The sequence below is a fragment of the Sceloporus undulatus genome, chromosome 6 (assembly GCF_019175285.1).
Source record: "Sceloporus undulatus isolate JIND9_A2432 ecotype Alabama chromosome 6, SceUnd_v1.1, whole genome shotgun sequence".
Classification (NCBI taxonomy): Eukaryota; Metazoa; Chordata; class Lepidosauria; order Squamata; family Phrynosomatidae; genus Sceloporus; species Sceloporus undulatus.
In genome coordinates this window covers 109,114,517-109,132,224 of record NC_056527.1, presented here as the reverse complement: position 1 = coordinate 109,132,224, position 17,708 = coordinate 109,114,517, and the positions used below count along the sequence as shown (strand labels likewise).

The window sequence follows — 17,708 nt, the reverse complement described above, 5'->3', positions numbered from 1 at the left end:
TCGCATATCGACTTGCCAGTTTTTTAGCCAAATCTGCCTTCTGACCGGAATAGAGGCAGCCTGGGCCCTGGCACAAAATTGGATGATGTCAAGAGAAGCATCTGAAGTGAATGCCAGAACCTTCACTAGCTTATTTATACCCTGACGAAGCTTGGTGTCACCTTTGGGCACAAGCTGGATAAGGTCTTTGGCCCAGCCATAAGCAGCCCTTGAGAGGATAGAGACAGAGGATGAAGCCCTGATGGCTGTGGAAGAAGCCTCAAAACTTCTTTTTAAGGCCGACTCTGCTCTTTTGTCTTCTGGAATTTTTAGAGTGTCATCGCCATCTTTGGCGTAGATGGCTGAGGAAACGAGTTGTGAGACGGGTGCATCAACCAAAGGGACCTGAAATTTTGACATCACTGAGGATGGTAAGGTGTAAAATTGCTTGACTATTGAAGGGTTTGGTCTTACAGTTGCAGGTTTGGACCACTCTTCTCTGACCACTCTCATAAAGTCAGCAGGGAATGGGACCTCTGTGCAAGGAGGACAAGGACGTGGGAAGGAGTCACCCTTTCCCTGAGGTAAATCAGTGTCCAGAACCTGAGTAGGTTTGGGTGTGTCAGTCAATTCCAGAGCCTTAATGGCTTTCTTCAGGAGAATGGAAAAATCATCAGCAGTAAATAGTCTGGCAGAGGAAGGAGGAAGGGGGGTATCCATCTCCTCTTCTTCAGAAAGATCATTTTCACCCCCCTCAGAGACTGACTGAGACTGGGAGTTATCCATAGATTCATCTGAGGAATGATTGGAAAGTAGCAGTTTGGCTTTCTTGTAGTTTAACTGATGGCCACTAGATGTCGCCCTTCTCTTATGAGAAGCCTTAGACTGAGTGGGTTTGGCGGGCTTTTTTACCGCCACTTTTAACCGCTCTGAGGCGTTTGTGCAGCCTAGGTTTGAATTTGCCCCTCTCATTGGCTGGAATGGCCTCTGATGACGATCTGGCTGGCAATGAAGAAGAAGGTGAGTGAGCCCAGTGAGGGGAATCGTTGAGCCTCCTGACAGAGTCCCTGGGAGGGTTTTGGGAAGGAGGAAGGGCCGCTGGTATCTCACTAGGCAAGGGCTGGGGATGGAGTAAAGGGGAAGGGGCGACCTGGTCTGCTAAGACCAAAGCCTGTGCTGCGATTAGGGAGGCCAGAAGGGAGGAAATCTCAGGGGGGAGGGTGAAGGGAGAGGCTGGTGGGAGAGGCAGAGAAGGGCTACTTACATGCCTGATGGGCTCCGCTGGTTGCACCACTCCTTCCCGATCCCGGGAAGGGAGTAAGTGCTGTGGCGCATCTGGGCTCGGAGACGAGGGTTCTCCCTCCTCCGGCCGCGCCAATCTGGGGGTCCCTGCTTGTGCCGCTGTGCGGACTCGCCGCAGGGCACCCTCAATCTGCGAGGAATCCCCGGACATGCCGGGGCTCTCCTCCGCATCCTCCATGCTGTAGCTCCTGACTCCCTATCTAGTCCTGCACTGGGAAGGAAGGGAAGGAGAAGGAAAGGATTATTATTATTGTTTTTAAAGTTGGAGAAGGAGAGAAAGAGGAAGAACGACCTATCTGGAGCGAGGCAGGAACAAGACTGGAAGGTCAGGGCGTTCCCTCCTTGACGTCACCTGCAACTTCCTAGTCCCTGCCTATTGGAGCGAGAGGAGGGAACTAACCCAATTGAGGATTCCCTCCCTCCATCGCTGGAAAACGCTGGGGAAACCCCACCAGTTTGTTTTTCTGCCTGACAGAACAAGTGTGAGGGACAAACCACTACAAAGACCACTACTTTTTATTGCTTTATTTCCTCTACTACAGGAAAATTAAATCATTTACACTGAGAGACAAATCCCATCTTTGACTGCCAGCTGCAAATGCTTGAATACTCTTACCTGACGCTTTAGCTTACGTTCTTTCTGTGCCCCGTAGTATGTAAGGATCTTGAAACTGGGGCACCAGCGTTTGATTTCCATCTCCCAGTTCAGCATCACACTGGTGGGAACGATGATCAGGTGAGGGCCCCAACTGCCTGCAAGATCAGATATGCATGTATGTATATATATTAAAAATACAGGGAACTTTATGCACTTTCTGGAGATCAAGGCTAACTCTATGCCTCCCTCTGCAGTTATGCACCATTTCCTGAACAAATCCAGCTCTGTCTGCCCCAAAGCCTGCTCCCCAGAGATCCCCAAAACTGGAGCCTCCATTTACCTCCTAAACAGATCTCCTTAAACTGTGCTACAAACAAGCCAACAGATACTGGCAGTACTGAAGTTTAGTACATCATCAATCGTTGTGGAAAGCCCATCCTCACGCTCCATTCTCATTTTGTTATTTGTAATTCTAATATCACATCCAGCAACCGTGGGCCTCTCAAAAGTCCCTGACTCACCCTTTTCACAGGCTAGATGTGCCAGCAGGGAAATTGTCTGGATTGTTTTGCCAAGCCCCATCTCATCAGCCAGAATACCATTGAGTTTCTTTTCATACATGGTAACCAACCAGTCCAGACCAATGTGTTGGTATTCTCGCAGTGTCCCACGCAAAAGGTAGGGAATGGGTGTTTTAACCTACATGAGAGAAGAGCAATATAATCTGCCTGCTTTATTTCACTCTGAACAAGTAGTACTGGCCCCTGCAAATTTCCTCATGACTCACCTGTGTAGTTGCCAAGGTATATCCTTTGGGCTGCAGGCTCTCTGCTGCTGCTGCGATGTCTGTGATCTCCTTCTTGGGCCCAGGAGCTGGAGTTGAATCAATGTCTCCCTCACCACCATGATCTTCATCCTGTTTCAAGAGGTACTCAACCCCAAAGTCCTCTTCCTGGCTCACTGAAGGTTCCTCCTCCTCCATGGCATCTTCACTTTCATCCTGCTCACTGTCTATCTCTTCTGCTGTATGAGGTGGAGGGGGAAACACAGCAAAATTAGGCCAAAAAAAGCACAAGCAGGTCACAGCTTCTTCCAATTAACCTGATTGATTTATTTCCAACTTATTTAAATCAGTGGCAGTCAAGGACAAGAATCACTAAATATTTTCCATCAAGATATGTTACACATCAAATTGTTCTTGGGATAAACACTTTTAGAAAATCAAAACCCAATCCTAAGGTTGGGGAGGAATGTTTGAATTTAACAGAAAAAATTATTCAAATGATGAGATTCCAGTAATAAATGCAAAAAGGTTTCTGCTGCATTATAATATATAGTGCACCCATGTACATTGTGCCTGCGTCATACATGGGCACACTATATGCAGCTTTAACCATATGCAGGAAGCTGTGCGGGGCAGCGCGTCCCATTGGAATGAATGGGACGTGCACCTATGGCGCACGTGCGCTGCCATGCCACCACATGCAATGGGGCTTGAGCTTGCGTGGAATTCGGCTTACGTGGGGGGGGGGGGCGGAACGGATCCCCCGCATAAGCCAAGGGCACGCCGTAGTAGCCTCTCTCTTCTTTTTTATACCTGAATGACTACTGCTGTCATCTTCCTCAGATTCCTCCTCATACTCTGAAGTAGTAGGCTCTGAGGCTTCAGATGAAGAGTCTGACTCCTCCACTTCAAAGTCTGAGGCATAAGCACCAGCATATTTCTGCAGCAACTCCTCCATGGGCAGCTCACCTGTCACAGGGAAAGAAAGCATCACATTATGCTGCAGATTACGATGCAAGTGTATTAAGGTGACCCTCTTGTTTTGTACTATAAAACTATAAGTTGGAGTAGAGGAGTAATCCACAGAGGTAGCAACAAACCCCCAGCCTGGTATCAGTTTCAATGCTTGTTGTCCTTTCTTAGCCAACCTGATCTTCCACATTATCTCTTTCTTAGATCAGATGCTCACACTGCTCCCCATTGTCATTATTTTGGAGCAATTTCTGAAAATTACAATGGAAGACCCAAGGACAATATCAATGAACAATATTTGCCTACTAATACGTATTAAAGATTCCAGGGCTATTGGAGACACTTTAGAGAGAAACTCCATCAGATAAGAGTACTGAAATGGAACAGATGCTTATCCTGATCCTGTCACTTTAAGCGCAGAAATTCTGGATAACATGGTACATAGACCTAATACATACAAACATACAACTGAGTAGTAAAAAAAAGTTTTCTGAGTCCCATGGAGTTTATGTTCTGACCCCCATTTGCTCTGCTCCTTCCCTCCAGGACACAATCTGCTTCCTAACCTTCCTTGGCCAAGTCATCCAGCTCTCTACTGTGATCCACATCACCTTCCAGCTTTTCTTCAGCATCTATTGTTTCTTCTTCATCTTCAGCTAGGAGAGAAAATATTCACCAGGTTAGCACACGGGAGGACTCCCAAATTAATGCCCTAGACTTTTACCAATAAACGAAGTAAAATAAAACAATACAGCTTTGATTTCACAAAATTTAGCCATATTTAACAATAATTTTAAAAGAATTTCACATTCTAAAATTCTGAGGTTTGTGTTCATTCCTAAAGTAGAGAGGATCCACATAAAACCAGATTTTCATAGACCAATTTCCTTGATTAATCAAAATGCCAAACTTGTCCTTTGGACTCGTCATTCAGTCAGCTGCCGAAAGAACAATACACTCACCCTCTTCTTCATTAGCAGTGAATTCCTCATCTTCTTCATCAGGCTTCCAGGGTTTTTTATTCTTCTGTGAAACAGGCTTCGGCTTTTCCTGCTAAGCAGAGAACAGAAAAGGCTTTCAGTAGACAGATCAGAGTGTGAGATTTTTAGTACTGCATGGGTCTGCCACAGACCACAAGTCACAAAGGGCACAGTTACAAAATCTGACAGGAGCCCATCAAACCTTCACTGAGAGACCAGCCTGTGGGGTGAAGTGAAGACAAAGCTGGTAGGGGCATCTGCAGCCAAACATCTACTCCAAGAGCCAAACTGATTTGTTTTTAGCTACAGGATGCCAATGTGTTTCCCAATCTAAGATCCATAAACCAACAGCAAACCTTTAAGTTCTTGGACGTCTGTTTTTCCAATTGCCCATCTTCCTCTTCACTGTCAACCTCCTCTTCTTCATCATTGTCAGAACTTGAGGCACAAGGCGACACATTGAAAGAGTTCTCTAAAATTTGGGCTGGCAGTGACTGCAGCAGCTCCTCTAAGGGCAGCTCACTCTCCTGCTTTAGCAGCTCTATCTCCCGTTGCTGAGTCTCTGAATCATTCCCTTCCTGCTGTTCTTCCACTTCAATTGTCTCCTCGTCATCTGATTCCTCATGAGGTTGGAAATCCCCATCTGTCAGAAAAGGAAACGAGGGATCAGATGCAATCCCCATGAGACAAAATCTTTCCTCAGAATGAAGGATAATCACACATTTGGCAAGCAAGGATAGGTTATAGGCAACAAAATTCACTTATAACAGAAATAAAGGCCTGGAGAGCAGAAGATGGAATGCAAGACATGTACCCGATATGGGTACCAGTCTATAACTAACCCTGGCAAGTGGGTGGCAACTGTCAAATTCATAGCAGAATTGAAGCATCTAAAGTTCTGACCTTCATCCTCAATAAGTTGAGTGGTGGGTGGTGGGCTAGAGGCAGTGGACCCAGCATGTGAGCCACCACTCCTGCTGGGAACCGGAAGAGTCTCATTGAGGCTTTGGGTTAGCAGATCTGAGTATTTTTCTGTCTGGCCCACTATGAAGTCAAGTTGCAGGTCCAAGGCTTTTTTCCGTTTCTCCTCCAGACGTGACTGCTGCTTAAATTGCACAACCTGAGAGAAAAGTGTGAAGGAAAAAATCTGAACTTTCATCTGCCTGCAATACCTAATGCTGCTGGAGCTTGAGCCTGAATTAAAGAGATCGGTTAAAACCATTTAAGACCTACTGTTTTCTGAAACTTCAATAGCAATGCTCTCTGCCAAAGTACTGGTAGCCATTTCTACTTGTGATAATCAGAAATGTACTGTAAAGCACTTTCAATTGATAGAGTACTTAAAACAAAGAATGCAATTTAATGTAAAAATGTAATTAAAACAGAAGAGGGTTTTAAGATAGCACAGTACTAATTGCTGTATGACCCAACATATATGGACTCCTCTGACCAACCAGAGAATATACCGGGCATAAAGTGCCAAAACGTGTCAATTTGGGAGTTTGAACTCAAACATAACAACTAAAATTGAGTTTAACTAAATTTACCAACCAAACCATAAGAACAAATTTATATGCAGAGAATTCTGTTGCAAAAGCTTTTTTGTACTTTTGGTTTGATAGATCAATACCAGTTGGAGGATGCCACTTATATAGATAAAACAAGTAAGACTACATACAGCTTTCATGATGTAAAATCTAGTTACCTTCTCAACATTGCTCCAGAACTGTTTGACCTCTTTGGCAATGGATGAGGCAATACGGCGCAGCTTAGCCTGTTCCTCTCGTTTGGCTCGTTCTTCTTTCTGCTTCTGCTCTTCATGATGCCTGATCACCATGCGCACAACCTGCATCCAAGACAGAAAGGACAGGCCACCACTCACCACAGCTGTACATGCTCTGTATATCCTACTTCCTGGGTCTGGATTTTAGTGAGAGCTAAGTATAGCTTAATGGCGACTTCATAGATGGTAATTTTAAGAACATACATTACACTGCCATTCAGAACAGTAGAAGCTAGAAGCCTTCAAAATAAGGAAATGCCTTCAAGCCTAACAGATACCACAAAACAGTTAAGAAAGGCCCAACGTTTGTTTCACAGATGCCAATATTGGAACATATAACTGAAAACTGGCTAAATCTAAAACAATGGTCTGGTGATTGGAAAAGTGTTTGAAAAAAGTGAGAGAACTCACCTTTCTTGCCACACCCCTCTTCCAGCGGCGCTCTTGGGCAAAATCAGCTGAGAGCCACTGCATCTCTTCACAAAGATAATCCCAGTGCACTTTAGGCCGAACTGGCTCAGGGACCTTTGAAAGCCTTTTCAGAGACCAGAATCCCTCCTTTTTCATTTCTGCAATGCGATTCTCAATCTCTGCCTCCTGAAATAAAGGGCCCATGTTAGGAACCATATCTCCACCCTTTGAACTGCAGCTTGGCAGCAGCGAATACACAACCCATTAGCTTACATCATGCAAGGGAATGCCTGAAACAAGATTATGGAAAGGGCCCAATGACTCAGAATCAGGCATGGCTTACGTGCTTGGCCTGCTCAGCAATTTCTGCATGGGTCTTGTCCCACATGCTTGCTGGGTCAGGTGAGGTGTACATCCCAGCTGACACGACGGCTCTGTTTTGTGTCTTGGAAACATCAAAACTGAGGTGACTGTCCAGAGAGGAATCGTGAGTAAGATGTGGTGGGGAGATGCTACCACTCGAGGCAGGTGAGCCCGAGGAGGCTGGTGACACTGGATTGCTGCCTGTCATTTTGTCTGATGTACTCTAGGCAGGGGAGATAAAAACATGTTAGCATAGTAATAATAATAATAATAATAATAATAGGATTTATTTATATGCCGCCCAATCACTGGGAATCCAGTGTCTATAGTAGTGTCTATCCTGAAAAGGAATGTACTCAAGAGAAATGTCAGTGTGGGATATTAAAAACAAGCTTCCCTTGTTCTGCCCCCCAACCTGCTCCCCATAGCACAGCACTTCACATACCACATGAAAGCATTCCAAATCCAGTTTGAGAGCCTCTGCCAAACCACAAGCATTTTACAAAAGCTATATTCCATCCTGTGTGTCTAATACATAGAGGCTGGTACTGTGGTTCCCACCAACAACAATTCTACCTGTGTGTGCAGTGTCTGGTGCTGTTGGGGAGGACTGCTCTGCATTTTAATTCTCTCTTGCTCTTTGCCTCTCGTCCCAAAAGCTTCGTTTGTGGTTGTAGTGCTGGTGTCTTGCTCAAGTGCATGCTGGGAACCGGCCTCATTCTGGTCAGCCAGCCACTGGGACGAGCCGTCCAGCTCCTGGGTTCTTTGGCAGCCCAGCCTGCGCTCGGGACTGCCTGTCTCAGAATTAGCTGAAAAAATTAATGAAGACCAATCATTTATTCTGTTAACAGAAACATGTTAAACAAACCTTGAAGACTGAAACTTTAACCAAAACTAAACTAAAGGATTTTTTCTGCAACAAGTTAAATTACCCATGTCGAAACAAAACTATCAAGCTTGCTGCTTACTGTACAGTGGTACCTCGGGATACGAAATACCCAGGTTACGAAATTTTCGGGATACGAAAAAATCCCATAGGGAATTATTGTTTCGGGTTATGAATGTTTTTTCGGGTTACGAAAAAACTTTTGGTGCTTTTTTCGGCTTTTTCGCACGGAATCGCGGCTTTTCCCCATTAGCGCCTATGGCAATTCGGCTTACGAAGGCTTTTCGGGTTACGAAAGCGGCCGCGTTACGAATTAATTTCGTAACCCGAGGCACCACTGTATCAGTAGCCTTTAATACATGGTAAAGCACCACAAAACCAGCATTAGACAAGAAACATTCAAGAATTTTTGTATGCCATCATATTTCCACTAAAAGACTGTTTGTAAGCAGTTTGGTCTTCCACCCCCTTTAAATCCAGATCAGAATTGATTAGAAAAAACACCTTGAAAATTATACATAAGTGGTATTTGATTCCAGTGAAGCTAGCCAGAATGGTTAAAAATGTTTCTTCCAAATGTTGGCTTGGTCGTAATGATAATGGCACATTTCTGCACATGTGGCTAGTGTGCCCCAAAATCAACACACTTTGACAACTGGTATTTGAACAAATTTCATTGATTAACAACCAAGAAATAAAATTATGTCCAGAAACACTTTTGTTATCTATATATGTAGGCAAGAACTCAAATTTGAAACATAAAAATCTCATACATTTCTTCACTACAGCAGCCCATGTAGAAATTGCCAGATGTTAGAAAACAGGAAAGGTGTTTCTGGATATGTGGTGGGAAAAGGTATGGGACCTATGGTTACTTGAAAAACTGTCTGACAGAACAGCAAGTTATACAGGATGACCAAAATTAGGATTTTTCACGTATAAATGATTCCCACTCATTGACTTTGTAAATAAAAAGTAGAAACAAGAAAAGACAACCTATCTGAACCTTTGATCAGACATTCTGGACTAGATTTACACAAAGATAGTACTGGACTTTAAAATTACTGCTTACATTGAGCAGAGCTCAAGAAGGAGACCCGCAACATAATGTAAAGTTGTGAGATGAACTGTTTTATTTTGTTTTATTGTTGTGTCATGCTTTGTATATAGTTCTTGTATCGTGTTTTGTACATTACAATAACAATACATTTTTTAAAAAAAGATGATAGGTTCTTTTGGATTCAGAGCTTTCTGAACTGTGGAAGAAGTCATTGTGGTAGCCAGGAGCTCTTTATACTAGCCAAAGCTGGTACAGGTATTCCAAATGTAAACGTATTTGAAAGCTGTCTGTTACTAGAAAATATGCTGTTCAGTAAAAAGAACAAGGCCTTTTTAATAGTGGCTCCTTATTTAATGGAATTTCCTCCCTCAATCTTTAGCTCCCTGTAGACAGGCCTTTATTTCCACCTGTTTTTGACTAAAGAACGTTTAGTTTGCTGTACTGAGTTTATTTCGGATGACTGTCTTTTATTTCAACCAAGAATGTTTTCAGTATGAATGCAACACATTATTGTGTCCTAACTGGCCATGTATTCTGTGTATGAAAATGCAGTCACCTATACTTGGGTCACTGTCACCTGTATGGCACTGTCATCTGTACCTGTGTGAACTGAGAAGTCCTCTTGCTTTTCAGACTGTACTTCCAGGGTTTCACTTTCCTGAGGAAGACTACTCCTGAAAGAAGACAGGGCTATCAATACAGGACAGCAGTCACCCTTTTGTAGGATAGCTGTAGTGTCGTCTGTTTCTTGATTGGCATCTTTCACTTGCTCCTTCTAACCCAGAGTATCCAGTGGCTCTGCTGAAGCAAAGACTAAACCTTGTTTCTCCATAATTGTAATGCAGACAGGGAATAGCCTGACTGCGGGTTGCAATGGAGAGTTTTAATGTAAGCACCAGCTACCAAATCCAAGCCTATGAGAAGAGGCAGGAACCTGTTTGGGGTGCTCGAGAGCCACTATGTCAACTCCTTCACTAATCCCGCACCTTGACAGGATTAACCTCACCCCTTGTCTGTATTAGACATTGGCAGCTACATCTGAACAGTCTGCTAATGGTCAGTGTGCCTGCCACCAAAGCCTGGGAATCAGATGCCTTTATTTTTTCCAGTATCCATTTCCCAATCTTGTTTTACCTTGTGTTTTGTTTCCCTCTACACCCACCTTTACTCCAGAAGTGTCAATATTCTGCCTGTCACATTTGGCTCATTATCCTAGTCTTTTCTTGTCACAGATCTCTAAGTCTACTTAGTTCAGCAAGCTGAGTATCTACAACTTAAATTACTACCCTTTTTAATTAATCTCTGCTTTATATTGTGTTCCTGTAGTCTTCAATTCACCCCTAACTATTAAATAACCCATTATTCTATGACCTTTTCATCACAATACTAAATCCAGTTATTGTGAAATTCTATGGCCCTGTCCCGACTCTGCTAACTCCACATCCTGCTTGGAGAGATCAGTCATCCCCCGTCCTTCCACTTCCAATCCTGGCACACTCTCATTTGTCACATGCTGCGCCAGTTTCCGCATCTTCCATTCAACTTGTTCCAGAATGGAAGTAGTCTTGATGTTACTAGGTGAAACATTGTCTGTACTCCCTGTCACCTTCACTCCTTTGACATGCAAGCCAACTGGGCCTGCACCCCACATTGCTCTCCTCACTGCATTATACTGTTTAATTGCAATTCCCATCACACCATCACGCCACTCTTTTAAATGCTGCCTCCCACACAACAGGCCTGGTTTCTGTTGTTCTGCTATCAAGCTAGGACTCTCTGGTTTTATGCTTGGGCTATGACCTGCTACAGAGAGTGGAGCCGCTAGCCCTTCCGATACCAGTACTTTCTTGAGCCAGTGCACATTCTCTGGCTTGCTTGCCAGTCCAAGCATCCTTCTTCCCACATCAAGCTTTGGTGGCTCAGGACTCTGTCCTGCTGACTTTGTTGTTCCCTGCCCTATTACCATCATATCAATTCGTTCTTTTATTCCTGCACGCAAAGATCCTAAAGCAAGCCCATGTCCTGCCCCTATCCCTGCAGTCCAGCCAGAGGTTGGTCTTGATGTTGCATAACCTCTTGACAGTGGTCTTCCAAGCCATGCCAAATGCACTCCTTCTAGGTGTTGCCCTGCTACGTCAGTTACATCAGTTCCCTGCACCATCTGCTCCTGAACAGCTTGTCCTTCCTTGACTTGTTCTGCCATCTCCTGAATGGACTCCTTTCCTGTCGTCTCCAGCTTAGGCCCCTGCGGTGCTTTTGCTGCCTCTACTTCAGGCCCTGGCTGCAATGTTGTTGCCTCTAACCCAGACCCTTGCTGAAACATCATTCCCTTGTTATCTGCCTCTGAGAAACAGGACATTCCTTCCCGGCCAATTCTGTAGCCCATGAGGACCATTCCTTCACCCATCTTGACTCTTGTCCCATGAAGTCCTGGCTCAGCTGATCGGGTCTCCCTCTGCTCTAATATCCCCCTTCCGAACTGCTTATGATCCTGTTTTATTAATCCCCTTTGTTCTGCCTGTGTAGTTAAACTGGTCACAATCAACCCTGGAGCCAGGTGGTCCAGCACACCTCTCCCTCTAGCTGCCCGGGCTGCCTCATGATGTAGTGTCACAATTGGCCCCTGCCGTAGTCCTGCCAGTCCTTTAATTCTTTTCCCCCTTCCCCTGTGCTGTTGCTCTTGACTTTCTACAGCTGTGTGCTGTGATAAACGTGATGATGCTGAGGAACCTGGTCGACCCCATTCTTCTGACACTTTGAGGGTTTGTCCTGACAATTCAGTTGTCTTCAAACCTACTGTGGCATTAAGTGCAGCCTCTTCTTGACTTGGCTTAGCCACTTTTGAATCCCATCTGGATATCCCCGCCTCTACATTTGCTATCTCCTGAGTTGGACCTGCCAAATCTTCACCCAACTGTGGTCTCCAAGCCAATGCCTCTTCCTTGGAGGTTACTTTTCCCCCCACAGCATCCAGCTGATACTGACTCAATACTTTCTCAGCTACACCTGTAACCTCTGCTGCCTGGTCTTGATATAGTACCACCACCTCCTCTGCCCCAGCCTGATCTTTGGCTGATGCCACCTGTCCTTTTCCAGTTTCCTCCTCAGCAACCACATCTGCAGATCCCAACTGCTTGCCTTCCCCCTGATCAACTCCTTCAAAGTCTTTTGCATCTCTTTTTTCTGGTCCTGCTAGCTCTTCAACTTTCTCCTGACTCCTCCTTGATTTCATCTCTTCTTTCATCCCCTGCTCATCACTCTGTAGAAGTATTCCGTCCAAGTCTCTTCTGGGAACGTCTTCTTGCTTTGGTGGTTCTACTATCTCAATTGCTTCCTCGACACCTACTGGCAGTGTCATTTCTTGTTCTATAGTCACCACTTGTGTTTCAGTGGGACCCACTGCTAGTACCATATCCACTTTTCCAGTTGCAGCCTCACCTGTCTCTGTGGAATCACCATCAACCACTGCTGATATCTCTATGGTGGTGTCCTGCTGAACAACTACTGTCACATCCTCCTCAGTCTTGCCCTGATCCATATCCTTCACAGTTTCAACCTGGTCCAGCGCTGATGCCACATTCTCTTCTCTGATCTCCACCTCAACCTCTCCTTGATTTACCCTGGTCTCTTCAGCCCGTTCTCTCCCCTCTTTGCTCAGATCTTCTGGGGCTATGGCAGCTTCCTGCTCACTCACTGCTGGTATTATATCCTCTTTCCCAGTCACCTTGTCTACCTCTCCTTGACTTGTTCCCATCAAGCCTTCAACTTCCCCCTGACTTACTGTTGGTCCTGCATCACCTTCTGCCTCCCTCAGATCTTCTAGGAGTCTCTTAGCTTCCCCCTGACCTTCTGTCAATGCCACATCCTCTTTTCCAGCTACCTGCTCCACCTCTCCCTGGCTTGCCCTCATCACACCTTCAATCTCCCCCTGAATCACGGCCGATGCCATATTCTGCTCTACAGTCATGCTCCCTGTCTCCCTCTGATCTGTTCCAGACACATTCTTAGTTTCATCCACTCCAGGTGTCAGGTCTTCCCTCCCAATTATCACCCCAGGTGCCTCTTCACTTACTTCACCCGACATCTGATCCTCTCTCTGATCTATGGTTGATTCCCCAACTCCCTCTTCAGTCAACACCCGGGTTTGCTCCTGACCTAGTCCCACCAACCCCTCCTGCTCCCCCTGAACTTCTGCTGATGCGGCATCTACTCCTACAGTTACCTCTGGTAATGCCATTTCATCTGTACCAGGTGACTCCTCAACTTTTTGCTGGTCAACTCCAGGTACCGCATCCTGTTCCTTTTCAGCCTCATTTAGGGTTTCCCTTTCATTTGTAACAGGTGACTCCTCAACTTTTTCCTGGTCAACTGCAGGTACCGAATCCTGTTCCTTTTCAGTCTCCTTTAGGGTTTCCCTTTCATCTGTAACAGGTGACTCCTCAACTTTTTCCTGGTCAACTGCAAGTACCACATCCTTTCCCTTTTCAGTCTCCATTAGGATTTCCCTTTCATCTATAACAGGTGACTCAACTTTTTCTTGGTCAACTGCAGGTAACGCATCCTGTTCCTTTTCAGTCTCCTCTAAGCTTTCCCTTTGTTCCAGTCCTGACAGCTTCCCAACCTCTCTCTGATCCTCTGCTGATTCAGCCACATCCTCTCCAGTCTTTCCTTCTGCATCTGATCCTGACACTTCTTCAGCCTCTTCTGTTACCAAATCCTCCCCGCCGCTGATCTCGATTTCTTTTTCACCCAACCCAATTAACTTAGCATCTTCATCTTCAACCCCTTCTTCAGAACCTGCGTGATCCCCTTCCTCCCCATCCTCTGCTCCTGCCAACTCTCCATCCGTTTCAAGAACTACGCCACCTTCTTCGTCCGGTTCTTCTTCTTCCACACGCACAAGTTCCTTTGCACCCCTCTGTCCCATCTCTTCTCCGGTGTCCCCTTCGCCTTCCTCTTCATCTCGGCTTAGAAATACGCTATTTTCTTCCTGATCTGGTTCACTCGATTCCTCAGTTTTTTCTTTCTCCCCACTAGCCTCAAGCTCCTCAAGCTCTGCAGCCTCTTCAGCCTCTTCTTCAATCGCTTCTAAAGTCATCACTTCTTCCCCCTTGTCATCAACCATCTCCTCATTCAGTTCCGCCACATCTTCCGATATCTCCTGCTCTGGTTCAACCAGCTCCTCGCTCGTCCCAGGAAGCAACCTTGAGGTCTCCTTATCTGCCTCATCCTCTGGGCTCTCTTGATCCACCGCCTTCTCCTCTCCCTCACTACTAGACTGGGCTTCTTCAGGCGGCTCCATGTTATATCGCCCTTTTCCCTTCGTCTTTCCGTCACTTTCAAAACTTTCCACACCGTTGAACAATGCTATGTAAATCTAACCCTATCTCCCCTGCCCCTGATTTAGTTACTTTAGTTACCCCAAACCACCTTTAGTTACTTAGTTCTTCTTGCAGCCTGCTACTCCTTGCACTCTTGGATCTTCGGGGTCTTTCCAAACATTCCACTCTGCTGGGGAAAAAAACAACCTCAACTAGATGTAATCCTATCCTTATTCCTGCAATGGTTTACTGTCCCTCCAACAACTTCCACCCCGATCCTCAAATGCTTATTCAACTTGCAAACCTAAGTTTCCCCTCTTGTTGCCCCCTAGCCTTAAGAGAGCCCCCTTCCCTTTTGTTCCTTTCTCTTCCCAGTGTAACCCCAAAGCCTGGAGGCCCGCCCTCTTAAACCCCTTAGCACCCCTTTCCCCCTTCTGACCCTCCCCTGCCCCCCAAACCCCGCCCCTTGTCCCTCCCACAGCCCCGCCCCCTTTGTCCCCGTCCCTTCAAGCTTCCCTCAGCTGGGCCCCTCCCCTACCCACTCGGTCGAAGGAGGCGGCAGTTGGTTGGCCGCTTTCGTGAGAGAAAGGGAGGGGGAGCGAGAGCGAGGAGGGTGAAGTCATAATAGGCCGGCTGAGACGGCGCGCGCGCACGCTCTTCCTCCCATTGGCTCGAATCCTTCCCTTTTCCCGCCCCCGCCGCTCTTTCATTAGCGCGCCCTCTAGAGGTGGGGGGTTGAAGTGACCCAAGGGAGAGAAAGGAAAAGAAAACGCGTCCTTTCTTCCTTTCATCCCTTCCCTTCCTTCCTTCATGGCTCTCCCTCCTCACTTTGTGGGTGTGAGCGGCAGGAGTAAAGCCCCGGCCTGTCCGCCATCTTACCTGGGTGGGAGGGGGGAGGAGGGAGGAGGAGGAGGGAGGGGAAGCCCCGCCTCCTCCTGCCGCCGCCTCAGCCCCAGCGCCGCCGCCTGGGCCGCAGAGAATCCGCCGCCATCCTCGGCCCCCAGGCCTCCCCGGCTCGGCTTCTCCCCTTGCGCGGCCTCCGCCGGTGCTGCTCGGGACGTCGCCGACCCTTCCCCTTCGGCTGCTGATCCCTAACCAGGCCCCGCCGAGCCAAACCCCGACCCGCCGCGGCAAAATGGCGGCCGCCACCAACACCAAGCGCCAGGGCCAGCCCCCTCCCCTCGCTCCCTCCTCCCACCACTGTTCCCTCCGCCCGCCGGCCTCGGCGCCCAGATCTCGCGAGACGTCAGGCACAAGAGCGGCCCAAATCTCGCGAGAGTTCATGGGGAAAGAGATAAAGAGAAAAAATTCCTCCCAGAAAAACCCTGAAGGGTCTCAAAGCCAAGATGGCTCGCGCCTCACCCGCCGGGTCACCTTGAAAGGCTGCGGCAGGGCTCGATGTGTGCGATAGAGAGCGAGCCACCTTCGCTCCGAGGACAGCAGCAGACTTAGCTCCGAGGATTGCAGGCGAAGAGGACTGTGGGAAACGGAGTCCGAGAGAATGCTGGGAGTTGTAGTCTCCCACCTCAGTACATATTTGGAAGCCTCAGAACTTGAGCTCTCTCCTTCTCTCTCTGAGGGATTCCCAGCGGATGGCGCCACTTTTCGAATTGTTCATGTATAAAAGAGACACTTTATAATGTTCATGAATAAAAGAAGAGGGGAATCCTGCCTTGGTCCTTGCTTAAAACATTTTGAGGTGCCACCAGGTGTCACTCCATAGTCACCTAAGTTTCATTGACCTCAATAAAATGGCCAAAAATAAAAATAAGGAATAAATTACTTGTCATGCAAAGTTTACAAAACGTTTCAGAACCATTAACGTTGAATTCAGGAAACTTCCTGGATAGTTCTTTTTTAAAATACTGTGTTAGGGCCACACTGCAGAAATAATCCAGTATGAGACCGCTTTAACTGCTAGGGAATTCTGGGAACTGTAGTTTTGTGAGACACTGAGCTTTCTCTGTCAGAGAGCTCTGGGGCCACAACAAACTACAATTCCCAGGGTCCCCTAGCTCTGAGTCAGGGCAGCCAAAGCGGTCTCTAACTGGATTATTTCTGCAGTGTGTTTTGGACCATAAATATACATTTCGAGCTTTAAAAGTTTCAACAACCAACTTTCAAATCATGACTAACCAAAGGATTACAGTTTCAGATTTTGATTTTTAAAATGTCAAGACGGAAAAGGGAAAGTAACTTGGAAAGGAGTGTAAAAAAATAAGCAAAAATGTATTTCAGCTTCGATATTCACACCTTACCTAAATTACTGGTGTTATTTCTTACTCAGCTTTTACTATGATTTCAAACAAATCCTATACCTTGCAAACCATATTGAAATCAACCGACTTATTTCTGAACAGACATGAACAGGATTGCCCTATTAATGGGTTGGATTCCTGCCTTATCATCCCCAATGAAATCAATGTTCCTTAACCTGAGCATTAGTATCTTGCTCAGTAGTACGTTAAACTCCACATATTTAAGTGCATCTTGCCTAAGAATGACTAAGTATACATCTAACCTATTGTTGGGTGCCTCCAAGTCATTTTTGACATATGGTGACTCTGAGGCAACCCTGTCATTGGGTTTTCTTAGCAAGTGTCTTCAGAGGGGCTTTGCCATTGCCATCCTCTGAGGCTGAGAGAGTGTGACTTGCCCCAAGGTCTCCCAGTGGGGTTTTGTGCTCACAGGGAATAAAAATCCTGATCTCCAGAGCTGTAGTCCAAAACGCTCAAACCACTACACCACACTGTCTCTCAGACTAGCATTACCTAATTTTAAAGCTTGCTTTCAATTGTTATTATAGGATTGCTTTTCATATTTTTTCCATTTTACTGATTTTGTGAGCCACAATTACAGTTGCCTCTCTGTATCCACAGATTTTTTTTATCCACAAATTCAACCATCCGTGCTTTGAAAAATACTTGTATGTTTGTGAGTGTATATATATATACACACACACACACACACACACACACATTCCAAACACAAATGTTGTTTTTGCCATTTTATAAGAGGGACACCATTTTACTAAGCCACTGTATATAATGGGACTTGAGCATCCCATGGATTTTGGTATCTGGGGGTCCTGGAACCAAACTCAAGCAGATCTATCTAGGGCCCACTGTATTTATGGAAGCGCAGGGTACAAAATTTGAACAAATATTCACTCTGATCCTAATCTTTCTGTACTGGATGAATATTGCAAGGTTGGCCCTGTACAAAAAATATTTCTGCAGTGTGGTTTGACTAAAGCCTTTTCTGAACAC

General features: G+C 46.1%; 1 protein-coding gene and 1 long non-coding RNA gene across 2 annotated transcripts in view; both read right to left on the bottom strand.

Annotated features, from left to right (window-relative positions):
• The window catches only part of LOC121932695 (Snf2 related CREBBP activator protein), a 28,160-nt gene extending 20,226 nt beyond the window's left edge, over positions 1–7,934 (bottom strand). Inside the window, 12 exon segments of the mRNA XM_042471596.1 lie at positions 1,898–2,034; positions 2,401–2,578; positions 2,667–2,902; positions 3,477–3,632; positions 4,202–4,291; positions 4,598–4,685; positions 4,972–5,258; positions 5,519–5,735; positions 6,321–6,461; positions 6,810–6,995; positions 7,153–7,395; positions 7,749–7,934. Of these exon segments, the coding sequence (XP_042327530.1) occupies positions 1,898–2,034; positions 2,401–2,578; positions 2,667–2,902; positions 3,477–3,632; positions 4,202–4,291; positions 4,598–4,685; positions 4,972–5,258; positions 5,519–5,735; positions 6,321–6,461; positions 6,810–6,995; positions 7,153–7,395; positions 7,749–7,793 (2,004 nt within the window). The 5' untranslated portion in view covers positions 7,794–7,934.
• Positions 7,929–14,835, bottom strand: LOC121932696. The gene is made up of 3 exons (XR_006104404.1): positions 14,549–14,835; positions 9,719–9,792; positions 7,929–7,981 (listed from the first exon to the last, which is right to left on the bottom strand). It is a non-coding gene; the product is annotated as an uncharacterized LOC121932696 (long non-coding RNA).
• Positions 14,836–17,708: the final 2,873 nt, after the last annotated feature.